The following is a 27753-nucleotide window of genomic DNA, read 5'->3' as shown; positions in this document are numbered from 1 at the left end:
CGCAAAACCTCGTCATCATTCGGATTCATCGTTCTGCGGGGTAATCGTCTTGCGAGGTACCACTGTATTCCAAACAGCATAGTGTGAAGGCTTTTATGAGTCTCATAGCTCTCACTGATTTAGATGAGAGGTTATTCACTACTTGGACTACAGCCATGTTGTCACACCAAAAGGTGACTGCTGAGTTGGCCCAAATGTCTGCACAAAGCCATAGTGCCCCAAGAATTGGGAAAAAACTTCCAAAAACGTGAGATCTTGGGTGACTTTGGAGTCATACCAAGCCACCAGCCATCGCCCAGTGCACCAACAGCCTCTGAAATAAATACCATATCCACATGACTCTGCCACATCAGAGTGCACCTGGAACTCAGCTCCAAGCCGCTGCTCGTCTCTCCAAAATGAAATGCCGTTGAATCCATCCAGGAATTGCAACCAGGTATGCAAATCATCTTTCATATCCGCTGACATTTTTCTCCGATGATATGGCTTCTTTAAACCACTCATGGCTCCGCAAAGCCTTCTGAGAAAAGCCCTACCTGGGTCAATGACTTTACACACAAAATTGAGGTGACCCACCACCTCATTAAGCTCTCTCAATGTGACGTGTTGCCGCAGCAACAGGTTCCGGATCAGGATCCGCAGATCAGAAAGCTTGCTATCCTGTAACCTACTGGATTGCCGAACAGTATCCAGTTCAATCCCCAGAAAAGTAAGACAAGTGGATGGGCCCTCAGATTTTTCTTCCACCAAAGGAACAGCTAGGTCCTTCGTGAGGGTTTGGAATGCTCTAATGATGAACTGGCACTGTCCAGATCTGGGTTCCCCACAAAATAAAAAAATCATCCAAATAATGGATGACATGGGAAAGTCCCACCCTGCGCTTTAGTGCCCACTCAAAAAATGAGCTAAAGCGTTCAAAGGCCACACAGGACATGGAGCACCCCATGGTCATTGCCTTATCCACATAGAAACAGCCTTCAAATTGAAAACCCAACAGTTTAAAATCAGCTGGATGAACTGGCAGCAAAGCTGACTTAATTTCAGCCTTTGCCAGCTCCGCCCCAGTGCCTCGGGATCTTACCATCGGTATTGCGGCATCAAAAGATGTGTACCTAACTGTACACAGCTCTTGGGGAATCATGTCATTTACAGATTCACTAGCAGGGTGAGATAGATGGTGTATAAGCCAAAATTCCCCTGGCAACTTTTTCGGGACCATTCCTAAAGGAGAAATGTGCAAAGTTGGCACAGGAGGTTCTGCAAAAGGTCCAGCTACTCTTCCTTCAGCTACTTAATTCTGAATCTTCCTCCTAACTTCTTCTTCCATACCCTTGAAAGATTTTAAATTGGACGCTGAAGTGGCACACCTAACACCCTGAAATGGAATCCTAAAACCCTCTTTAAAACCAGTTAACAAATAAACTGCGACCTCTTTGTCTGGGTATTGCAGCAAAAACTCTGCCAGTACCAATAAATGAATTGGACTAACAGGCAACACACCAGGATCAATTGGAAAACAACCTGGGGAATTGACTCCACCCCAAGGCCAAACCCTTCCTACGTGATGTGTATGTTGTACAGGTGCGCACTCATCTTGAGTTATAGCTGCCTGAACCACCGAGGCAGCAGAAGGCAATGCCAGCACTTCCTGACTGGTACCCAGAACAACACCAACAGGGCTTCTCTGCATGTCGATCATAATGCCCATTCCTGCATCAGTAGTCCCACTGAGCGGTTGGTCCTGGAATTGGCCTGTTGCCATCATGCTGCCTTCCTGCATGCCTTCAACTTGTATTCTTGTGGTCACATTCGAGGAATTGCCCTCTTCAGAAACCACCTCCACTGGCCCTGTGCCTGCAGAACACTACTTTTCCAAAAGAGCAATTCAAGACATCATCACCTCACCTAATTGCTTGAGCTCAGCCATCTTACAGGCTTTAGACTTCCTTCTCAATCTCCTGGGTATGGCAGCTCTTGAAGTGTCCCTGGCAAGGGCCTTTTTTCTCTCCAACTCGCTCAGCTTAGCCAGAATGGCACTATAGTCAGGGCATTCCTCCTCGTCTGAAGAAGAAATGGCTGGTGCTGCTCTGGCTAGAGCAGGGTGTCCAACCTTTCACCTTCCCTGGGCCACATTAGAAGATGAAAATTTGGTTTGGGCCGCACATACATTTGGTTTGGGTCACATGGGGGGCAGCCCTAGCCATCTCCACAGCCCTGCTCCAAGTACGCTTACCGGCAGCTGCGATCTTAGACAGCAGAGGCTGCCAGCTTCGCCTCTGGCGGCTTTATGGGGCCGGGAGAGGGTCTGCCTATTGACGGGGAAGGTGCAATGCAGTCACGCATCCCCCCTGTCCCCTCCCCTCCCACTCCTTCCTTCCTTCCCTCTCTCCCCCTCTACTGTTGTGACATGCCCCGGCCACATTCCGGCCGCAAGCACCGGCAGTGTAACTTGAAACTTTGGAATTTCTTTTTTTTAAAAATTGCACTGGGCCGCATTACGAGCTGACCTGGGCCGCATGCAGCCCTCGGGCCACAGGTTGGACAAGCCTGGCTAGAGCCTTGTGTTTAGCAGGATATTTACCCTTCTTCTCTCCTTGCCCTTTTTTGGATCCCATAATAGCTGTGTCTATATCCTTCTGTGCTCTTGAATTACCTTTATTTTTTATTTACTTATTTAATTCTAATATTATTTAACTTTATGTTATGTATTTGTCTGTTTCAATTTAAAGCCAAATTGCAATATAAAGAAAGTTCGGCCAAACTGCAGGCCAGCAGGAGGCGCAAAATCAGCCTGTCTGCCTTACTTACAGCCTTCCCCCCCTTTTTTGGTAGTACTTAAGGACGTGGTGGCGCTGTGGGCTAAACCGCAGAAGCCTGTGCTGTAGGGTCAGAAGACCAAGCAGTCATAAGATCGAATCCACGTGACAGAGTGAGCGCCCGTCGCTTGTCCCAGCTCCCGCCAACCTAGTGGTTCGAAAGCATGCAAATGCAAGTAGATTAATAGGGGCCACCTCGGTGGGAAGGTAACAGCGTTCCATGTCTAAGTCGCACTGGCCATGTGACCACAGAAGATTGTCTTTGGACAAAACGCTGGCTCTATGCAGAGGGGAAGAACCAAAAACACACATACACCCTTAATCCCCAAAGCAAACTTAAAGAATTAAAATGCAATAAATAAGCTACGTTCACAAATAAAGTAAAAGAAATAATGGTGAAAGACTTAATCCTTTTGATCTTGAGAAGAGGTCTCCTCAGGGGGAAACAGCCGCTTGCAAGAAAGTGAAACTGCGATCTCGCAAGGCTACGTACACAGCTCATTCCTTGCTGGCTCAACCGGCAAAAGAGGCTGAGTCAGGGAAATGGAGTCTTTTTGAAAGCTCCGTCCTTCCTCCCCTCCGAAAGCAACATCACCTGTGCAACGCCACTTTCCTAGCGGGAGGGCAAAGCATCCCTGCCACGGCAGGAGAGCGCTGTGACAGAGTGGACATTCTCACCTCTTGTAGCAAAAATGCTTTTCTAGGCATGATGGGAAAGATAGCTCCTTCTCCTTCATGCCTGGTTAAGCGAGGTTGGGAAGGTCTGATGTTCAGATGAACAGGGAAGGCCTGGTGGGCAACCTGCGTGTACAAAGTGAGATTGACTTAGAGATTAAGTCATTACTCAGGTTTGGGGAAGCAGATCAGATCATTTTCTCAATTTTTTCAATGTGAACATTAATAAAATAGCCCATTTCTAATGAAAATGAATCAATATGTGAAGACATGAATACACTTTGAGCTTTCTGAATTTTTACCCATAGCACATACAATTTACACATAGCATTAACAATTCATTCCATCCTGCAAACTACAGAATACTTGAATTGCTATTTTCTTTTCTACAGTTGTCTACTAGTAAAGGCTGCATTGCTGGTAATTTAAGTTATCTTGAAGAAGATGGCACAAAAGTCATCTGTACCTTCAGCACTACAGTATGTATTAGCAACTTCTTAGGTTATTCATTTATGTAAGTTTATTTTATAATTTCAAAGATAATATGTGATTGTAGTTGTACAACTTAAGAAATGAAGACCTTAGATATAGTTAATTTATCTGTTAGTTAAGATAACCTATCCAATATACCAGAAGAATTAATAGTTAGATAATTATATGCATATTGTACGAATTTTGAGTATTAAAACAGTTACTTTGTGGTAACTGATTCAACAGTTTCAAAGTGAAATTTTAATTTTTTAACAACTCCTCTGCTTTGAACAGCAAATTATCTTCTCTGCACCTTCAATGCCTTTTCCTTCCTTTGGAAATTGTGACTCACTTGCTAATATCCAAAATCTACAGATCCTCTGTTGTATATTTATATTTGCCCTTCCTTCCTCACAAAGCAGAATGAGGTTAAGGATTTTAATATATATTTTAATGTGAAATCTGCATGCCATTGCAACAATGCAGTATAACAGCAATAATTATATGCCTTCAAGTAATCTACCATTCCCTTTTCTGGGGGCATCTGGGGACTGTGCAGCTTGCCCAAGGCTACACAGCCTGGCTCTTCTCCTGGGAGGTAGACTACTTCTGGCTCCATAGCCAGATACCTAACTCACTGAACTACCTAGCCAAGCTAACATAAATATTTCAAACAACAGTGAATTATAAAAGTAAGTACAACATACTTGTGGCCTCAAAAGGGCTATAGTATTATATTCATAATTCATTTAAATCACTTTGAGGTGTACCACAATGGCTGTCTTCAGATGAAACATTAAGCTATGCTTTAGCAATATACAACAGCACCCTTGACCAATTGTCTCAAACATGTGGGAAGAAAAGAGTTTAGAAATTTCTATTCCTGGTAGCTGAAATCTATTATTTGCACAAACCACAGCCTGTCAGCAGATCAAAGGCAAATAAGTAATCATTCACCAGGTTCAAAGAAATAGAAAACCATGGTTTCCTAGATACCAGGACTGGATGCTTCTAAATTGCTGTCTTCTTGACACAAAGAAACAAGATAAGGAAAGGCTACGTAGGCACAAGATGCATGGGTGCCACTTCACAGAATAACACTCTTCGATTTAGTGATGGTTACATCTGAATATAGGTAGTCACTATTACAGTTTTCTGTAACTGAAAATTAACTTTAATCGACCTATTTAAAATAAGTCCCCTATCCAGGCAGCTACATACTGTATATATATGCGCACACAAGCACTGCATATGCAGTTATTTTGTGCATGCCTGCCCATTTATTCTGATGGAAGATAACCCATATGAACGTGCACTCTGCTTTCTTTCCTGCAAAACTGGGGGCCTGAGAGACCTAAGCATACAACAGATTGTCCACAGCCCAAACAGCCTGTGAATGTGGATCAGTTTAGAGCAGCGGTTCCCAACCTTTTTGGGGCCGGGGAACGGTTGGTGGAAGCAAGCTCCAGAGAACAGTGTTTCCAGTCTGAGCACAAATGGATGGTATGGGGGACCCTCCTCCCCTTGTATTTTTCTTACTTTGTTAGGATTACTTATAAGGTTCCTTTATGATTAATATTTTGAAGGGAATCCTCATGTTTCAGTATGTATGTTCAGCTGTTTCATCCTGGACACCTGGAGTGATATAATGGTTAAACAGCAAGGCTTCTCAGTTTTTATTACACAGATTTCTGTGCCAACTCTCCTTGCCCTTGCTTCCTTTTCTTCCTGCATATGTTTGCCATATTGAGGCAAATTCCAGTATGAGATATGAAACATTAACAATGCTTCCCATAATTCTAAGTATCAGCTGAAAAGCAATAAAATGAATGGAAAATAAAGCAGTTTAAAATGTCTGTAAACATCTGTCATCAGGATGTTTAACTTTAACTCAATTGACCATATGAATGTTCCAACCCAAAAAGAAGGCTATTGTATGCTGGTAGTGTCTCATGGCTCTTGGGCCTGTTGATTTAACTGGACCAATTTCCAAGCAAGTACAATTAAGATTAAGAGGTTAATGCATGAAGATTATAAAAACCATTAATGTTTATCAAGGAATATCAGGTTAAGTCTACAAATATATCAAGTATTACTGCAGAAAACTGTTTTAAAAGCCAAGGACTTGGGGATTGTTATTCCTGTTTTTCATTAGCCAGTTATTTTAAACTGATATATTTTCTCTATTGATGATAACACGTTACCTTTTGTTTTTAGGCAGCAGTACCATCTAATGTTGAAGGAATGAGAAGTATCCTTTGAAATAACTACTTGTTGCTTAGAACAGGGGTTCCCAACCCCCAGTCCACGACCCAGCCGGTTTGAGCCAGACTAGGCCGTGGAGACAGACCTCCCACCCCAGCGAGCGAGCACCTGCACAAGCCACCATTTGCGTATGCGCATGAGTGAGTGCCCACACCAGTGCCACACCACCATTTGCGGATGCATGTGTGCGTGCTCATTTGTGCGAGAGCGCTCATTCACAAATGCGCATGAGCACAGGTGTGCCCCGTCTTCCCCAGCCAGCCCATGGGGTGAAAAAAGTTGGGAACTCCTGGCTTAGAATACTTTTTAAAGACAGAGACATAAATCCATTATTCAAAGCTTTTATTCCTGGTGTTTTGGATTTTCACTAGTATCTTTTCCTCAGCCTTAATATTACAGATTTGAAAACAGATGCAAAATTTATTCTAATTGTAGAAAAAGATGCAACCTTTCAGAGACTGCTGGATGATGATTTCTGCAGTCAAATGGCACCCTGCATAATGATTACAGTATGAAGCTAGTATTTTAAATGATCAGATCTAGACGTTCATAGATAAAAAAGATTTTCTGAAGGTGTTAAATTGAAGGCGCTAAAACCTTCAATTGAGGTTTTAGCACCAGAACTGTCTTGGTTGACCTGTGAGATGACACTGAGAGAATAATTTTATATTCCTGGACTTTTTGCAACTTTCTGGAACATCATCCATAGTATCCCTTTTCACAATCTTTCTATTCTTGCAGATCTCTCTAAATTGTTGTCTCCTTTCTGCCCTGTTTGTTTTTTTACAGTGGCATTAACTTTTTGAAATTTCAAAAATCTTTAATGGTTTCTGCATGTTAATTACTTCAGGATTTGAACAGACTTTTGTACTATTTCTTATCTTGTTGATTTAGATTTTACTCAATTTTTGCTTTCATGTTTACTTACATTTCTATTAGTCACCCTGAGAACAAATCCTTATAGACTGATAGACAGAGAAACTGCTTGCATTTTGGAACACTTGTGACACATTCTGGTGCAAATTATTATCTGACGATAAGATGATGTACAGTAGACAGTGGGCTAGTCCAACCTTGCTCTGGGTCCAAGCCCAACCTTTCTGTCTAGCTCCTGTCCTAGCTACCCTTTTTTGGATTGGGGTAGGAGTGATCCCTGTACGCATGGAAAGGTTACTTTAAATAAGATCACTCTCAGTGAAGCAACTCTTTCCAACATGATCAGATGCAGTTCTTTATCATTGTCTGATCATACCCTAATACAAACTAAATGAATGTGTAACTCTAGAAATTGGGGGTGATAGCTTCCAAATATATAGTATATTCAGAACGCAACGAATTGTATTCTCGAAGGCTTTCACGGCTGGAATCTGATGGCTGTTATGGGTTTTTCGGGCTCTTTGGCTGTGTTCTGAAGGTTGTTCTTCCTCTGATGGACAGAGTTCCTACTCCAGTCCTCTGAAGATGCCAGCCGCTGAGACTGGCGAAATGTCAGGAAGAACAACCTTCAGAACACAGCCAAAGAGCCCGAAAAACCCACAACAACCAACACAACTAATTATTATAAAAACTCTAATCAGATATTATCTTTTTCAGGGTATGTTGCATAATACTTTCTAAAAATATATTCAAAAACATAGCTAAGTAAAACCACCAATTAAACATTATTTTCATAGGGGAAGGGTGTACCAGATGTGAATACGCGGCTGCTAGTCAGAAAATTGTGGGATACTTGCTGTGTACCTATCTTTGCTCTCATGGATGCTGACCCACATGGTAAGTATGAGGAGCATCTATTGAACTAAACTACAAAATATCTTTAATGCAGCTCGTGCAGCAGGAATAGGCTGTCTACTCCAGGACAGAAAAACTCCCCCCTTTATTCACTAAGAGCTACATTCCCCCTAGGGTAACCTGTTGGAGATAATATGCTGGCAATAAGCAGAACCAGAGTACTGTAATTCCACTCACTTTTCCTTAAGAACATTATGAGAGTGGGTGGATAGAAAATGAAAGCATGGAGTGATAATGATCGCTAACTTTTAATCTGTCCCACACACACTCACACAAGCTCCGTCTATCCATAGTCTTTCTAGGCAATCTTTCTAATAATTTATAGCATTCAAGGTGGCTTAAAACAATAAAAAGAAGTTTAAAAACAAACTGAACAGTAAAACCTGTAACATAAGATAAAACACCAAAAAAAATCAGTACATTGCCTATAAAAACAAGCAGTTTAAAAGGCTAGTTTGAAGAGATGTATCATTAAACTGATTACAACTGTTAAGCAGGCCTTGCAGGTGTTCGTATTCTCAAGAGGTCCTCTCTTGAAGATTTTAAGGAGTTCATCATATTATGAACCCAAATAGGTTCATAATATGATGAACCCATAATATGATGAACCCATATTTGAGTTCATCATACTATATAATGAACCCAAATAGGTACATAATGAGGTAATTTAGATCTGTAAATGAAAATTGGCCATGCAACTATACTAATGTTGAATAAAACAAGTGAAAATAATGTAGACCAGGGATGTGAACTGGTACCTCAGAATCTGAACAGCCCCTCCTGTGTTTTTTGCCCTGGGTAGGCTCTACTTTTCCTTTCTACTACAGCAATCAATGCCTGCCTTCTCTATGGATACACCCATCCATCTACTTACATCCATTATTCAGACTTACATAAGCTAATTTAAGAGAGGACAACCAATAACTACTGCAGCAGAAGAAATAAAAGCAGGTACCATAAGCCTTACCTAGTGTTTAGGCTGCTGGTACTACATGATCATCTAGTTTCAAAAGATAAATATCATACAGTCTAAGGACAGTGCTAGACACTTTTTTTGGAAGCAGGGAGTTCTTAACTTTGCATTTATCTTGTAACACAGTACAGATGAGAATCTGCAGAGTCAAATTGATAGGGGATGTTCAAACTTTTCCTAACTACCAGCAAATGCCTCCAGTGGTCTCTCTCTCTCTTCATCTCCTGCTCTAGATTCTAGAAACAAGAAAAGTCAGGTGGAGGAAAAAACTAGCAGGCTTGGAAAAGGATTAATTATCCCTCTCTTTCATATCTTTACCTGGGATGCTCTTGTCCTCATAGTCTAATTATGTAATAAAACCCCAAATGAATCATGGAATATTCTGGTTTACTAACATCATGTCTAGTGCTGCTTTAATGAAAATTGCGGGTAGCAATTGCTTTCTATCCCCCATTGCACATGACAAAACTCAGATCTGTAGTATTTGTGATAAGGTTGTATATTGTGGTTTAATTATAATAATTATGTACTCTCAACTCAGTTTTGAGCTACAATGACCCTTTACAGGGTTTTCTGGGTAGAAGAGTGCCCAGAAGTGGCTTACCAATTCCTTCTTCTAGGGAGTACCCTGGCATTGTGCAACTTGCCCAAGGCTACACAGGCAGGGTATTCTGCTTGGATGCATAGAGGGGAACTGAACTCCCAGGCATACCTACCTCAGTGAGTTATCCATCCAGACTACAGAAATAGATTTATCCATTCATTTAAAAACTTAACTCATTATAATTGGTATAACTTCATTTATGAATTTGACCAAACTCCGGGAGGCAGTGGAAAACGAGGGCCTGACATGCTCTGGTCCATGGGGTCACAAAGGGTTGGACATGACTTAACGACTAAACAACAACAATAACTCCATTATCTTTGATACTGTCTTCCTACTAGGTATTGAAATAATGTGTATCTACAAGTATGGTTCGATGGTAAGTTTTTCCTTAAATTTAAAATCAGTATTTCGTTGCCTAGCTAAATTTCATTTATTTATTTATTTATTTATCCGATTGATATGCCACACATCTAAGGCCATTATGGGAGGTTTACAACAAAACAGACCACAATAACATATTAAATCAAATAAACATATCAGTCAATTAAACTAAAAGAAAGTAATGTGAAAACAATGCAAAATTAAAACACAAAAATTAAAACATTAAAAAAAGGAAGATGGTGGAGCTGGTAGTTTAAGTTGTAAAAATTACTTGTTTATTTCAATGGAGCTGATATACATAATACCTCCATTAGGTTAAGAAGAGGCATAACATTTGGGCTTGTGATGATAATGTCAGGTCAGAGATCAGCAGTGATGAAAAATGTGAATGACATTCTAAAATAGAAGGAGAAAGAACTGAAAATATAACTAGTCAGAACAAAGAAATGCTTTGCTGGGTGTTAATAAAGACTGCAAACATTAGGGCATGAAAGAAACCTAGCCCTGCAATCAGATCACATACCTTCAGAAATACAAAGGTTGGGATAGAAGTCAAGAAATAATCTTTACCTCTTTGACAATAGACTAAATCTCAATGGTGGATAGAGCATGTCCCCCAGTTTGAAAAATATAATGGGTGAACAAGACTATAACAAGATAGGAAAGAAGTAAGTTGAGATTTTAAACTAATGAGAGGCTTCCATGGACCAAGAAAAAATAAAACCTAAAAATCTGATTGATGGAGGACTAAGATAATGCTTAGACAAAAGAAAAAGAACAGAAAGAGCAAAAACAAGTAATAAAATTAGGCTACTATATTACAACAACTGTATCTTGAGACAGAATGGAAAACCTCTTTAACTTTGAAATCTATACTCTCAGTTTTAAACAAATAAACAAACAAAAATAATTCACACAACCTTCATGTCACATTGCCTGTTAGAAGATGGTAAACAAATAAATTTTATCCATCCAGTTCTTATTTTCATTATAATGTAAACTATTCCTCCAGCACATGTCTTCATTTACTCCTAATACTTGCATTTAGTTTGCAACATTTATTGTATAATCACTTGGAAGAGTGATTATACAATAAATGTCCCTACACAGAAATAGTTATACTGAATCTGCCCACTATTTTCCACTACAAAACACAGACAATCCTTGACATCATGTGCTGGGATTGGTGGGGGTGGATATCTGTTTATTTACCTTCCACTGAAGAAACAATATATATCAGATAAACTACCTATTTGGCAACAAATAAAAAATTCCCGACACTGCATTTTCTGCCTGTGTACATAACAGTGGCAACTGAAATATCTGCACAGTAGCTGGTGGAAGGGAGAATACATATTTCTACCCTTGCGATTCACTTTTCATTCACAGACTCAGTCCCCAAGAGATAATTTCTCTCAGATAATAGATATATCTCAAGCCCTGATCTGTGGAAATGCAGCTGGTGAAAAGGCTGCAGAGGAAAAGTGATAGCTAAAAGAATGCATAAATACTCCATACTCATTCTTCTCCTTTACAAAATACCTATCCACCACCACTGTACACACCAGTGGAGAAAACCAAATGGAATCCCTTGCTTTCTGCCATATTTGTAATTCTGTCTTTTGTATAAATTCAGTATTTTCACCACAGAAAGGATGTGTTTTTAATTTTTGTCTACAGCCTGGATTGTTTGGTTTTTCTCAGATTTATTTAAAAGGTATTAGTGCATACATGCGCAAAATAGAAATATATATGTGTAGAAAAGTTTTGAAATCTCTAGGAATGTTTAGGAGGCCGAGGACTCAGCCAAAACCATGTATTATAGCAGAAAAAGAATGTGGCTCATTTAGTTTCCATTCTAGTACCACTGCTATCCTTTTTGTATGCAAAATATTTTTTTTTAAATTGACCTTCATGACATTGCTTGAAAACATTCTTTGGTATTAAGTTTCAGTCTAATAAAGGCAAATGTAAGTAATACTCAGCATAGTGGCTTCTATTCCAATGTTTCAGTCTATGTCATTTGAAGCCCACCACCTCACGGTTCCAGCTATAAGATGGCTTGGCCTCCTTCCATCCGATTTTAACAGGTTAGTTTTTTTAAAGTATGTTATTCCTTCATACATATAGACCCAAGACACCTGCTCCCTTCCCCACCTTTTTCCTTTGTCCTCCTACTGCAGTTGTCACCATTCTATTATAACAATAACAATAAAGCTGTGGGATTAAAAACTTCCACTGGACTGGAAGTTCAAAAGGAGTTTCAGCTGTACCAACAGTTATTGCTGTTGAAGGGGAAAATATTTTTTTTATTTAAGATATTTTTATCCCGCCGTTCTCCTTTAAAAGGAAGACAGTACTTAAAGCTAACAACTTTCAGTATACAAATACTAAAATGTATCAAATGCCATACTAAAAAGAGTAAACAAAAGCAACACTAAAACACATTAAAGGCAGTAACAACAATCCATTTTAAAATCCCACTTGGGCAACCAGTCACTGATGGAAGGCTTGCCTGAAGAGAAAAGAATACACCTGCTTGCAGAAGGATGGTAAAGATGGGATCAGTTTAGCCCAGTGGTGGTGAACCTTTTTCGGCTTGTGTGCCCAAACTGGGGGGGGACGGGACCAGCGGGTGGCATGCCACAGTGGCACTGGCAGAGGAACCAGAAGTGGTGTCTGCAGAACTGGAAGTGGCAGCGGAAGGGGGAATCCTGGCATGGAGGTGCCTTGAGACCCCACTCCAGATCCGCTGCCAGCACCAGCTGCTCCTCATTCGCCTGCTGAAGTGCCAGCACTGCAGCTGCAGCTGCCTTCTCAGGCTGCACAGGAGGGGGAGTAGCAATCCGGTGACTTATGGCTCGTGTGCCGGCAGAAAGGGCTCAGCATGCCAGCTGTGGCACGTGTGCCATATGTTCGCCATCGCTGGTCTAACCTCCTGTGGGAGGGAGTTCCAAAGTCTGGGATCATCAACAGAGAAGGCCCTCTCCTGTGTCCCCATCAGACACAACTGTGAAGGTGGTGGGACTCTCTTGATTATCTCAACACCCAAGCAGGCTCATAAAGGGAGATGCGTTCCCTGAGATATCTTGGGTCCAAGCCATTTAGGGTTTTATAGTTAGAACTAGCACTTTGAATTGTGCCCAGAAATGGATCGGCAACTAGTGCTGTAACAGGAGGTTATGTGCTCCCTGTTACCAGCCCCAGTTACCAATTTGGCTGCTGTTTTGAACCCACTGAAGTTTCTTGAGACTTTTCAGAGGGAGCCCCACAGAGTGTGTTACATTAAACCATCCAGGTTGTAATGAAGGCATGTGTCACTGTGGCTAGATCAGAGCTCATTGCAGAAAGTATGAATTTCCTTACACATCCAGTGCAGGGTGTTAGAGAGAAAAGTAAGAAGCCAGCTACACAGGAGTTTATCCCAATATGTAGCCCCCTGCTATGCAATGTTCTTGTTAGAATGTTCCAACCCATCCTTAATGGGGATCAATCTTTCCCACACTGGTCTAGGTTGGATACTAATGTTTATTTGGAATGATCGGGATCAGTCCAAACAAACACAATTTTCTTGTGAAGTGATCACTCCATTGTGGGGTTAGGGATGTGTTCTTCCTACACACCAGTGGTAATGTGTAGAAATGGGTATGGTCTGGCCATTACTGTGGATGGCACTCTTTATCTGACTTTGAAGTGAAAAAAGGGAATTTTTGTTTTAACTTAATGTTTATTTGTTTAAAAAAAAGTTCTCACTATTCTGCTGTATGTCTTAGGTGTTAAAAAGTATAGGGTTAAAGATGATATCCTGGCTGTGTTGCTTTGCCTTTACACACATTTATTACCAGCCAGTTTTGCAAAGTTGATGTTGCTCAATATCTGCCAATGAAGACTATATTGCACAACAGTACAGTAGGCAGTACTGTAATGTTAATTGCTTTAGTCAGAAATATATTTCAGAAATTAAGAAAGCCGAAGGGTCACTAATGAAACAATGCAGTGCTATGCCATTTACCAAAAATTAATTTTAAAAAAGAGGAATGAAAGGGGAAACCTGGGACTGAAATATGGCACTCCATACCATCCTGTGTGCATAAAACATCAGCATTAATGCCCACCTGCAAGCAAACAGAAGCAGGCTGGCTGAAAACTTTTACAAAAAAGAAGTCAGGAGGTAGGGAGTAAGAAGGGGAGGGGGCACATTGGGACTAAAACAAAGCGATCTAATGATGGTTGACTAGATCGCTACCACAAAGGCTGTAGGATCAATTTCCAGAGACAAAAGAAATATTACAATAGCCATTGGAAAGAGATGGAAGAGAAGAACAAAAGAGTAAAAAACAAGAGATCTCATCCAAAAGAGTGAAACAAATCAAAGGGAAATTTAAGGCTAGAGTAGGAAAACTAAATGACCAGCAGGGAAGCACACTAACTGACCAGGAGAAAAAGAAGGTGGAAACAGTATAATAAAGACCTATACAGAAGAGATAAAAGGATGTCAGATTCCTTTGAAGAATAATCCTATAATAAAAAACCTGAAATTCTAGAAAGTCAAGTAAAAGCTCCTCTGAAAGAACTGGGAAGAAATAAATCACCAGGGCTAGATAGGATATCAATAGAACTATTTTGTAATACAGATACTGAATCTGTCAGAATTTTTAAAAAAATGTGTCAACAAATATAGAAAGCAAAACAATGGTCGACAGACTGGAAACATTCAATATGCATTTGAATCCCCAAGAAGGGAGAAGGCAAGGAGTGCAGTAACTTTAGGAACACTGGCGTAATTTGCCATGCAGTCAAAGGGATGCACAAGATGTTGTAACTAAAGCTTGTACATCATATGCAGCAATAAATGCTTTCATGTTCAAGCTGGATTCCAAAAACGGAAGAGGCACTTGAGTTCATATTGCAAATATCTGCTGGCTACTGGAGTACATCAAAGAATTTCAAAAGAAGGTAATTGTATAATTCATAAAATACAGCAAAGCCTTTGATTGTGTGGATCATGAGAAACTATAGGTTGTTCTGAAAGACTGTCCTGATGCGTAACTCGTATTGTGGACAAGAAGCTACTATTAGGACAGAATATGGAGAGACAGAATGATTTCCTATTGACAAAGGTGTCGGACAAGGGTGTATTTTATCTTCTTATTTGCTCAATTGGTATGCAGAACATATCACATGGAAAGCCATACTAGATTCGGACGAAGGGAGAGTCAAAATTGATGGAAGAAACATCAGTAACTTAAGATATGCAGATTTATTTATTCATTTATTTATTTATTTAATTTATATCCCGCCTATCTAGTCGTGGTGGACTACTCTAGGCGGCCAACAACAGAGATAAAATACAATAACATAAAACAGCATAATTACAACAACAATTAAAAATAGGGAAACAATAAAGGAGAGAAGAAAATCAAAAGTAATCTGGAGAGAAGGCCTGCCAAAACATCCAAGTCTTTAATAGGTTCTTAAAGGTGCCCAGCGAGGGAGCTCCGCGAATGCCAGGAGGTAAGTTATTCCAAAGGCGAGGAGCCACCGCCGAGAAGGCCCTATTTCTTGTTTTCTCTTTTCGGGCCTCCCTCGGCGTTAAGCTCCTCAGCCTCACCTCCTGGCTCGCCCGTGTGACCCGGGTAGAACTTGGTGGGAGTAGGCGTTCCGCCAGGTATCGAGGCCCTAAACCGTTTAGGGCTTTATACGTAAGCGTTAACACTTTGAAGTCGATGCGGAACCTGATGGGCAGCCAATGCAATGCGGCCAGAGTGGGTGAAATATGTTGGAATTTTTTCACTCCACTGAGTAATCTGGCCGCCGCATTCTGCACCACCTGTAATTTCCGCAGCAACCTCAAAGGAAGCCCCACGTAGAGCGCATTACAGTGGTCTAATCTTGAGATTACGAGCGCGTGTACTAAGATGGTGAGCGCCCCCACATCCAGGTAGGGCCGCAGCTGGGCTATCCGCCTGAGGTGAAAAAAGGCGGTGCGGACCACCGACGCCACCTGTGACTCCATGGAGAGCACCGGGTCCAGATGGATCCCCAAGCTGCGTACACCATCCTTTGCAGGGAGAGTCACCCCCCCAAAAGAGAGGGAGTTTCCCAAATCCCCAACTGTGGGAGGGCCCACCCTCAGTACTTCCGTCTTGTCCGGGTTCAACCTAAGCCCGTTCTCCTGCATCCATTCCAGTATGGTCCCCAGGCAGCGCTGAAGGCACAGAATGGCTTCTCCTGCGGTTGGCGAAAAGGAGATGTAGAGCTGCGTGTCGTCCGCATACTGGTGACACGAAGCACCACACCCCCTGATGACCCCACCCAGCGGCCTCATATAGATGTTAAATAGCATTGGGGAGATAATCGACCCCTGTGGAACCCCACAATTGAGGCTCCACGGGGCCGAGACTCTCTCCCCAAGCTGAACTCTCTGGGGGCGGTCCTCCAAGAAGGAACGGAGCCAGGACAATGCCAGGCCACCTATTCCCAACTCGGAGAGCCTCCCCAGGAGGATACCGTGGTCAATGGTATCAAAGGCCGCTGAGATGTCGAGGAGGACCAACAGGGACACTTTGCCCCTATCGGCCTCCCTCAATAGGTCATCACACAGGGCGACCAAAGCCGTTTCTGTGCCGTGGCGCGGCCTGAAGCCCGACTGGAATGGATCCAGGGCATCTGTTTCATCCAGGAGCGCTTGAAGCTGGTCGGCCACCACCCTCTCGACTACCTTGCTAAGGAAAGAAACATTGGCGACGGGCCTGTAGTTGCCAATTTCGTCCGCCGCCAAACTAGGTTTCTTCCTGATGGGCCTAATGAGTGTGTCCTTCAGGGCAGATGGAAATCTGCCCTCAAGGAGAGACTCATTTATTATAGCCGTGGCCCACTCCGTTGTTAGCGGCCTGGCTGCTTTGATTAGCCAGGCCGGGCAAGGGTCCAAAGAGGAGGTGGTGGCACGACAGCGGTCAAGCGCCCTGGAGACAGTGTCAGGCGTAACAGGCTGAAAGGTGTCCAGGATCACCGGGCAAGACGGAGCGCTGGACATCTCAGCTCGACTCACTGTGCTCAAAAAAGGAGAGAGGTCCCGGCGGATGGCCTCCACTTTTGATTTAAAAAATGCTGCAAATTGGTCCGGTGAAAAACTAGGGGGAGGCCCATCGCCCGGACCAATTCCGGAGAGGTCGCGTACTATACGGAATAACTCCGCCTGCTGGTTGGACGCCTCGCTTATCCGGTTAGCGAGGTATGATCTACTAGCAGCCTTTACCTTAGCAAGATAAAGGTTAGTAGCGACCCTGACAGCTATCCTATTGAAATCCGTCGGGACCTTTCTCCATTTGCGCTCTAGCCGTCTCCTGACCCGCTTCCTCGCCCGGAGGTCCCGATTAAACCAGGGTGCCGGGCGGTCTCTGCAACGGAGAGGGCGTTTAGGTGCGATCATGTCAACAGCCCTAGTCGCGGCAGCAAACCAGCCATCCACCAGAGCCTCGACAGGAGCGCCAGCCAGGTCAGCCGTAACACCTCTCATGGCATCCTGGAATCCAACCGGATCCAGTAGCCTTCGAGGGCGGACCATAACAATAGATCCCTGCTCCCTGCAGGGGGGGGGAGAGCCATTTTAATGGTACACTTTATTAGGTGGTGATCCGACCATGACAAGGGTACCGACTCAAGGTCAGTCACCATCGGACCACTCTCGCTCCCATTAGTGGAAAAAACCAAGTCAAGTGTGTGGCCACCCACGTGGGTGGGGCCGTTAACATGTTGGGACATGTTCAAGAAGGCCATGGTCTCCAAGAACTCAAGAGCTGGCCCGGAGGTCTCTGCCCCCGCATGCACGTTGAAATCCCCCAAAACCAATAGGTTCGGGGAACTCAGCAGTGCCGCGGAGACAAAGTCCACCAGCTCCGGTAAGGAAATGGCTGGGTCGCGGGGAGCTCGGTAACCCAGCAAGATCCCAATACCATCCCTGGCCCCAATCGACACGTGGAGGGCCTCAAGACCCGGCTTTACCACTGAGGAGCGCCTAGCGACCTCCAAGTTGGATTTGTGGACAATGGCTACTCCCCCCCCCGACCCTCCAGTCTACCCTGGTGTTGGACAGCATAACCGGGCGGGCAGATGAGTGCTAGAGGGGGACCCCCCTCTCCGCCGATCCATGTTTCGGTTATGCAAGCCAGGTCTGCATCCTCCTCCAGGATAAGGTCGTAGATTACCTGGGCCTTATTGGATACAGACCTGGCATTCAACAACACCAGGCGTAGGGTGGAAGGCTGACTGGTCTGGCTGCCTCGATACTGGGGGCTGGTCACGATCTCAGAACAATGTACAGCCTTCAGACATCTGTTCATCGTTCTTCTTGCACGAGTGGGGACCGTGCCAACGCCATAACGCCCTCTACCCGTGACCACAGAAATGTTTTGGGGTCCCTCGCTGGGAGGGCAGGCCGTCCATTCCATGTCAGAGGGGAAAGGAAGGGAGGGAAAAAGAAAGGGGGGGGAGAAAAGCAGGAAAGGAGGGGAAAAGGAGAAAAGAAAATTTAAAAAAAATTAACTTAATACAACTAGGTCAAATAAAAAAAAAGAAAATTAACCATATACAGTAAGACAGTGCACAAAAATGATATACATAAAGTAAATAAACATAAATTGAATACAGTTAATAATAATACAAATAAATCAAATAATAAAAGAAAAATAAACCATATACAGTGCATGCAAATAATATACATGGCATACCACCCAGGGCCAGGCTTCTGGCTTTTATGGCCTCCCTCCCCTCCCAGCCAGGTGGCTGATGTTATGGAAGGGGGTGGGGTGGCCTGAAGCAGCATCAGCAGTAGCAACAGGGTCCCAGTCCTGAAAAAAGGCCAGGGAGTGCAGGCCAGAAATTCTCCCAGACACGTCTCTCACTCCGTGCCTGGGGATGGCAGATATTGCAGGCAACTCCCCCAACGTCAGGAACACTGGTCTGTGAGGGCCCTGGCACAAGCTTCTGGCTTTTATGGCCTCCCTCCCTCCCAGCCAGGTGGCTGATGTTATGGAAGGGGGTGGGGTGGCCTGAAGCAGCAGGAGCAGTAGCAGCAGGGTCCCAGTCCTGAAGAAGGCCAGGGAGTGCAGGCCAGAAATTCTCCCAGACACGTCTCTCACTCCGTGCCTGGGGATGGCAGATATTGCAGGCAACTCCCCCGACGACACCATCTTACTGGCAGAAGCAGCAATGATATGAAAGCGAAAGAAGAAAGTGCCAGACAGAACTGCTGCTGGACATTAAGAAGACAAATAACATGACTATGGATTATTCTAATGTGTTGCATTGAGTTAATAAACCTAAGTCTTTAAAACAACTGTGGGGAAAAAAAGCAAGACTAACTTTTCTGCCTTTTAGGTTGAATATACCTAAGAATGCATTGATTCCGTTGACTAAGCAAGATGAAAGTAAACTGGCCAGCTTGCAGATGAGACCTTATATTGCCTACCAGCCAGGGTGGAAAACAGAAGTATGTATGAACCATATTATTGTTCATTTATTACATCGTGAATAACTTGAAGAAATATATTTTTATTCTACTTGTGAACATAACAGAGAAGCAACTGACTAAGGGTTTGACTGGATACGGAGGCTTGTCAATTAATTTTAATTCAGTCAATCTGAAGTTTCCTATGGTGGTTAAATCATTATGGTCGTCACATAAGATGTTTTAATTATACCAACTAATTTTAGCCCACATCATACCTCAAATCAATACAGTTATTAGTAGTGGTGATAGTTTTATTTATATGCCACATTTCTCCCAACAAGGGACCCAAAGCGGTTCTCCCTGCAATTGCCACCGTCCTCTGTCTTTGTCACCACTCTCTTCCCCACCTCTTCTTCTTTTTTATTTGACGCAAGAGAAATATAACTGAATTGATAAAATAACTTGTGAAATTTCAGTGCTTATCTGACATACCACTAAACTGAAAAAGCATAATTTTAAAAATTGTTTGAATAAGAGACAAGAGGTGTTCATGTCAGGGGGATGTTCCCAATGTACTGTCATTAGCGATGGGTTAGAATGAATTAAAACAAACATGGAAGAGGAGCTTAAGTTTGTTTCCGTGTTCTTCCATGGCTTTCTAAGGAAGTGCCTCAAAAATACTAACCATCTGTTTCAATGAACAAGAGGGACATGGATTTTTCCATAATTACTTCATTCAGCACCTCTACTTACTCCATGAGTCGCCTCACACTGATGTTCCAATAGTTCACTTGCTCTGTTTCCCTCGCTCTCCTTGCCTAGCCACTGCCACTGCTGTGTGCCTCCAAAGAGTCAGCTAGCCACATGACTCTTTCCACCTTCCTGCTGCTGTAATCATATACCTTCCCTTTTCCAGCCAGACTAGGGTTGCCAGAAACATGGGTACCAAAAAGAGGACATAGAAAGACAAAAAAAGAGGACAGAGGAGGACGTATTGAATGTTTCATTTAACAAACAGGAAGGGGACCTACCAGAAGCAGTGGCCTCTGATTGCGAACAAAGCAAATAAACCCGAACCCACCACAGCCCAGCTGCGGGATCCCCCAGCCGCTCGCACTCTGCACAGGCTCAGAGGCCACCTTGCTAATCTGGATGCCCAAACAAGGCTCCGTGGCACCAGGCAAAGCCAAATGAGGCAGCCTCCCCTCCCCTGAGGGTTATAAGTTCAAGGCTGGGGAGTGTGGGAGTTGGGAGTCCCAGAAAGAGACTATGAACACACACAGTCCGGGTGCTTGCTTTCCCATCAATGCACTCAGGCGCTGCTTGCTCCTGCCTGGCTCGCCGGGTGGCACTCCGCTTGCACTGACTTTCTGGGCTCCACATGGGCTGGACAGACATGGCGAATCGCTGAGCAGCTGCGGCGGGAGGGGGTGAGAGCCGGCAGCAGGTAACGGGGGCGGGCAAGTGGGGGCAGGGAAAGACAGGGGGAGGGGGGCCTTCCACCTCTCCCCCTCCCACCCAAAATTATAACATAAAATATACAAAAGCCAGACATTTTATAAGTTTTTATCTTTGCCTACTGGATGGAGGACATTAGGCTAAATAGGAGGACATGTCCTCTTTTTGCCAGATGTCTGGCAACCCTAAGCCAGACCCACTACCCCTTTCCTTCTTCCCGCCATACACATCCTTGCCAAGTCAGCCCCATTCTTTCCCTACAAATAGGGGGAAATGAACCAAAAGGACCAGAAGGAAGCATCTGCTTTTGCGATAAATGAAAGGAATTGTGCGTGAAAGAACAGAAAATGAAAGAGGCATCACACTAAATGAAATGAAAATGAAATAAAAACATATCTCAATGAACAGGACATGTACAGGGGGAACATCCCCCAAAAGTGAGCACCTCTTGTCTCTTCTGAATAATTTTCTTATTGTGCTTTTCCAGTTTAGTGCCATGTCAGACAAACACTGGAGTTCCACAAGTTGTTATTTCAATGCTATGTCACTTGCCAAACCTTTTCCCCCAAAAAGACTCCGCACTATCAACCTCATCCTAGAACGCATCCACCATTGCTCCTTTGAACTGATATCAGCTATCAGAGAACTTTCAGAGAACTAGTAAATTCTATTAACTACTCTGCAGTCTACACATTAGTACAACATTCCAGGATCAGATCAGTTCATTCTGCAGTATAGAGTGAATGAGTATCTCAGGTATTGTAACCATTATTCGCTCCATAGTTCCTTCATCAATTCCTGCTACACTAATGAGATAGCTTTTTCCATTAAAGACTAAGTACTCCACAGTAAAAGGCTGGTTATTGTTTACTGAGCAAGAGGGATCTTTGGCCAGGTTTGAACCGAACTGTTTTCAGTTGGTTTAAATCTCTGCAAGTCTGTCTTCACTGGTGGTCTTTATTTCTTGATGGTTCTGTTATGGTTTTTATGACTTAATGTGTTGTGATTTACAGCCGAAACATATTGGTTGGTGGTGTGGTAGTCATAAGTCTGCATTGCAACAAAAAAAGGAACACCGTATATGAAACAAGAGGGCCATAATTGTCAAGCTCTAATGTCTCTTGTTTCCTGTAGGTATTTTATTTGGTGGTCTACATTTGAGTGTTTTCATTTGCTGTCAGATAAAAACCAGAGAGAGAGAGAGAGAGAGAGAGAGAGAGAGAGAGAGCGCTAAGTAACTGCTCAAACGTAAGAGTGAAATTATACAACTGTCATAGTTATACATGGCCTCGTGATCAGGTGGGGATACAGATATTGGAGTGCCTCTGGATCATCAGAACAAATATGTCATACAGTCTCACTCTTGTGTCTGAGGAAAAGGACTTGATCCATGAAATCTCACATTAAAACAAACAGTTATTCTTCATGGTGCCATGTTGTTGCCTCTTAGTTTTATTTTGCTTTCTTTTTTGGTTAATAGGCTTGCATGAGCCTGGGTATCTCTTTGAAAATTGTGGAAGACCTTTGTCATAGAAAGGATGGTCAGTGGCATGTGTCAGTGTTCCTTCTACGCCCAGGCATACTTATACATGTGCAAGAGGGTTCTGGATATAGTTATAGATTAGTGGACTTTCCCAGCATCTTCCAAGACATACAAGACAAAGGAAAGGGTGCTCATTGACAAGCAGAAGAAAGTGAAAATGTAACAGGGATTATGGAGGAAGAGACACTTCAGTGGTGGTGACCTGCAAAATGTGTGCACTATTTGTGAAAGAACTGGAGGAGCGAGTGGCCAAACTTAAAGCTATAAGAGATGAAGAATACATAGACAGAACACTTGAGCGGCGGCAGCGAAAGGAGGCACAAGAGGCTGAAGAACAGCAAGACAAAGCAGAGAAGGCGAATATTGAGGAGAGAAAAACATAGTGGTGGAAGCACCATGGAAAAGAGTCACAGGAGCAAAAGAAGGAGAAGACACTCCTCACCAGTGGAACTGCAAAACTGTGTTCAGATTCTTTATGAGCCAACAGCATGCAAAGGAAGACACACAGGAGACTCTACGGGAGGACATGAGAGAGGCCAAACTCAACCAAACACTGAACCCACAACCTACGGAAAGAAGAAGAGAAGAGTAGTTGTAGTAGGAGAGTACCTACTATGTGGTATTGAAAATTAAATATGCTGGGAAGATCTATGGACCTGCCTGGTATGAAATATCCCTGGAGGACAGATTAGGGATAAGACAGAAGGATTCCCATTGCTCATAAAATCCACAGATGCATATCCCTTTCTTCTCATCCATACGGGAACAAATGACACAGCCAAGATGAACTATAAAGAAATCCCATCAGACTTTGAAGAAGATTTAAGCCAATCTAAGAGTATTAAAGGGACTTGTTGAAGACCTCTCAGAAACACTATTTATTATTTTCTTGAAATCATGGAGGATAGGTGAAGTGTCAGATGATTGCAGTACGGCTATCCCTACCTTCAAAAAAGGGGGGCAAACAGACCAATCAGCATGACATCAATCCCAGGGAGCAGATTAAAAAGCAGTCATTCTGCATGCATCTTGAAAACAATGTAGCAATAACTAGGTAACCTCCATGGTAGATAGTAGAAATGCTGTAGATGTAATATATCTTGACTTCAGCAAAGATTTTGAAAAAGACCCCATGATCTTCAGATTAGCAAACTACATAGGATAGCCCACAACAGTCAGGTAGATGCACAGTTGGTTACAGAATTATACTCAATGCTTATCAATGGCTCCTTCTCAAAGTTGGAAGAGGTAACAAATGGGACAACACAAGGCTCAGTCTTGGGCTTGATGCTCTTCAACATTTTTATTAATTGTTGCAGATCACAAGCTGAATATGAGCCAACAGTGTGATGTGGTTCAAAAAAGGAAATGCTATTTTAGGCTGCATTAATAGATGTATAACCTCCAAATCCCATGAAGTTCTAGTTCCCCTCTATTCAGCACTGGTTAGGCTCATCTAAACTGCAGCAGTCCCCAACCTTTTTGGAACCGTGGACCGGTTGGGGGGGACAGGCCTGCGAGCACAACACACCCCATCGCGAGCACAACACACCCACCGTGCAGGCGAATGGAGGGGCAGAGATCTGTCTCTGCAGCCCAGTCCTGGGAAGCCCATGGACTGGCACCGGGCCGCAGACTGGGGGTTGGGAACCCCGATCTAAAATACTGTGTTGAGTTCTGGAAACTGTACTTTAAGAAGGATGGCAACAAACTGGAACAAGTTCAGAGGAAGGCAACAAGGATGATCAGGAGACTGAAAACCAAACCTGATGAGGAAAAGCTGAAAGAACTGGGCATGTTTAACCTTGAGAAGAGAAGACTGAGGGGAGATATGATGTTGTTGTTGTTTAGTTGTTAAGTCATGTCCGACTCTTCATGACCCCATGGACAAGAGAATGCCAGGCCTGCCTCTCTTCCACTGCCTCCTGGAGTTGGGTCAAATTCATGTTGGTAGCTTTGATTCAGGTGGACCGCGTTTAGTCAGAACTCTCCACTATGACCTGTCTGTCTTGGGTGTCCTTGCACGGCATAGCCCATAGCTTCTCTGAATTACTCAAGCCCCTTCGCCACGACAAGGCAGCAATCTGTGAAGGGGGGGATATATGATAGCACTTTTCAAATACTTGATAGTCATACGGAGGATCTGTACCCAATCATTCTAGAGAGCAGGACACAAAATAATGGGCTTAAGTTACTGGAAGCCAGATTTCAGTTGAATATTAGGAAAGCATCCTTAATTGTTAAAGCAGCATGAAAATGGAACCAATTACCATGAGAGGTGGTGAGTGCTCCAACACTGGAGGTTTTCAAGAGAAAAATAGACAACCATCTGTCAGGTATACTTTGATTGCAGACGTGCATTGAGGAGGGGTTAGATTTGATGGCCCTTCCAACTCCATTATTCTGTGATTCCGGGATATTGGCAAATTAAATTCTTTCTTTAGTATTCCATGGAGAGCAAAGGAAGCCAAGAAAATGTTTTTACACTCTATTAGGGCAGTGCTGACGTGCTACATGAATTATGAAAAAAAAATTCAAAAATGAAAATTTCCTCCTGGAAGTGACAGGAGGTAGGAGGAGGCAACAAGAGGTTTTTTATTTTATTTTATTTGACTAGTTTTAAGCTTCTGGTCAAGAACCTGCCCACAGTTGAATCCACCACCGGCTTCTTGTTTCATACCTGCTTTTGCGTTCTATTCGGCAATGCAGAATTATGATTCTACCGCACAATAAACTGATGAAATTGGGCAGTACACCACTAAACATTAAGACATATAAACCATTAGTGAACTGACAAGAAATGAAGACCACCGTCAACACAAACGTAAGGAGACTTAAGACAGCTGAAATCAACAGGGTTCCTATACTTTACCTGGCCCCTGGAATGTGGCCAAAGATTCCTCTTACATATTAAAAATAGCTAGGTTTTTTTACTATAAAATACTTAGTCTCTAAAGGAGAAAGCAGTTTTCAAGTTGTCTTTAAAAACAAGAACTCTTGTCCTGATGCTTCTATCTCATAACACTGTTGCACTACTGTACACCGTGCATAGTATCAGTTTCAACTGAAATTTAATTTTCTCTCCTTTCCTTTGCAGCTAGATATCATGGCAACATGTAAAATGAAGGCTGAAATTCAGGCTTTGACTTCTTTTTCATCTGATTACCTTTCCAAGGTGTATTTGCCAAATAAGCTGCAGTTTGGCGGGTGGATATGAATGTTCAGACAAACTTTCAAAGTTTCATGAGATAAATTGAGTTAAGAGTTGTTAAGACAGACCTTATAAATTGTAAATCATTCTACATGACAAAGTGTGAAGATATATTTACAGTTTGGATGTTTTAGAATGTGCCTGTGAATTAGTTTTCATCTTTGATTTTTTTTTCCCTTCAGTTGGGAAAAATAGTTGTTTCCTAATTTCACAAACACTTAAACTGCTGAACATAAAACTAAAGGGGGGGGGGACATGTTAAGATGTATATTTAACACTTAATTACTTCTCACAATTCTACCTTTTGAAAATAGTTGGATAGTTATCACTGTGTTGGATACCCACAAACTGTTATAGATTAACAATTTAAAATTAAAACAATTCAAATTTAAATCCTAGCTTTTAAAAACAATTATTTCCATTATGTCAATCTCTTAACAAGTTAAAAGATATATTTTTTCTAGTTTGCCATCTTTGTAAACTCAGAAGTGACTGGAAAATAAAGATGAAAATTCTTCTTAAGAGGAAATATAATGGGCAAAATCCCATTATATAACTACGCATATGCAACTCAAGCTTATACTTGCAGTACCCAGGCAGAAGTACTACCCATGCAGCACTTCTGATGGCACACTGCACAACTGGTAGCATTGGGGACGCACACCCTGCTGCAATTGTGCAATTTCTGTTGCCAGGAACAAAGCCTGGATATTATATTTGTATTATAGGTGAAAACAAAATAAAAAGAAAGGGTTAAAAAAAGACAAAAATGTGGTTAAACATTGTGATGATAGACAGTGTACAGTATTTGATATGCAGGTCTAGTAGAAGCTAGTGCTGTAAAGAAAGTGAGAACCTCTGAGTGACCAAGGAGCTAAGATGGAGACACCTCTCGCCTGAGCACTGTCCATTCCAGCAGAGAAAGGGAAAAGGAACAGAAGATCAGAAGTGGCCATGCCCAGAGAGATCGCTCATATAGGTTCCTATAAAGGGGTCATGAAAGAAGAAACTGAACAGGACCCAGGGGAAATAGAAAAGGTGGGGGAACTGTTAAAAAGGGTGGGAACAGAGGAGGGGATGATAAACCAACCAGGGAGAGAGAAAAAGAAAGTTGGCAGGAGAGGAAATATGAGAAAGGGGGAAGTCTAGCTAGAAGACAGGAGAGCCACCACATCCTGCCACCTAGATGGGAATGGATCTGTTAGAGAATCCGTGGACGCACAAGTGGAAGAAATTGATGGTGCCCAGGGAAGAAGCTGAGCACAGAGGGAGGGCAGTTGTCCCACAGAAACCTTACTTGGGAGAGAAAGAAGCATGAGAGTAGTAGTGTAGGCTGAGAGAAGAGAGAGCAAGAGTAAAACAAGAAAGGAGAGAGTGCTCCAAATGGAGAGCAAAAGAGACGATGGAGAAGAGAGAGTCCAAGGCACCTGAGATTTCCTTGAACTAGGTGAACAATTGAAACAGGAGAAATACGTGGGAGAAACCACTTTGTCCTTGTTGCCGTTATCACCAGGGACAACTGTGAGAGACTGGGAACAAATAAATCAACCAGGACCCTGGAATGTTAGTCAGGAGAACCTGTTTGTTAATCAGGATTGAAACCCCTTTTCTGCCCAATTGGCAAGAGAGACAATATTCAGCTTGATGTAAATCGTTTTATTGAAGTTCCTACAATAACTGTTAATACTTTACAACTTGAACCTGAGCCTGCATCTGAAGAGGTTAAACATAAAGTAGAAGGTACACTAAGCAAATCTAAACCTGCACCTGCAGTAGTTATGACAGCACTGACACAGAAGTACTATCCATGAAGCATTCTTAAGGTCTGATTTATGTCCATAGATTTGTTTGTGTATATTGTCCTGTTCGCCCTATGTACAGTGCAAATGGGGATTGTCGGCAAAAAAAATTGCATAAATAACATTGGTAGAGGAACAAGAAATAGTGCCTTTAATATTGTGTGTGGCATGGTTAAGTCCAGTAATTGTGTTGCCCAAAGAAATATGGGGGCAGAGCATGTGGGTTGTAAAAGGGTTTCATTCTCATCTCTGTCAGCATTGCATAGTCCATTATGTGTCAGTACTATACAGGTATTTGTTTGAGGTTGGAGG

General features: G+C 42.7%; 1 protein-coding gene across 1 annotated transcript in view; it reads left to right on the top strand.

Moving 5' to 3' along the window:
• Positions 1 to 27333, top strand: part of SPO11 (SPO11 initiator of meiotic double strand breaks) — a 43160-nt gene extending 15827 nt beyond the window's left edge. The window contains exons 6-13 of the mRNA XM_020797483.3: positions 3884 to 3970; positions 6180 to 6213; positions 6627 to 6736; positions 7901 to 8000; positions 9937 to 9974; positions 11993 to 12069; positions 19358 to 19469; positions 25529 to 27333. Coding sequence (XP_020653142.2) covers positions 3884 to 3970; positions 6180 to 6213; positions 6627 to 6736; positions 7901 to 8000; positions 9937 to 9974; positions 11993 to 12069; positions 19358 to 19469; positions 25529 to 25648 — 678 coding nt within the window. The 3' untranslated portion in view covers positions 25649 to 27333. The remainder of the gene's footprint in view (positions 1 to 3883; positions 3971 to 6179; positions 6214 to 6626; positions 6737 to 7900; positions 8001 to 9936; positions 9975 to 11992; positions 12070 to 19357; positions 19470 to 25528) is intronic.
• Positions 27334 to 27753: the final 420 nt, after the last annotated feature.

The sequence above is a fragment of the Pogona vitticeps genome, chromosome 4 (genome assembly GCF_051106095.1).
Source record: "Pogona vitticeps strain Pit_001003342236 chromosome 4, PviZW2.1, whole genome shotgun sequence".
NCBI classification, from domain to species: Eukaryota; Metazoa; Chordata; class Lepidosauria; order Squamata; family Agamidae; genus Pogona; species Pogona vitticeps.
This window is presented reverse-complemented; position numbering and strand designations above follow the sequence as displayed.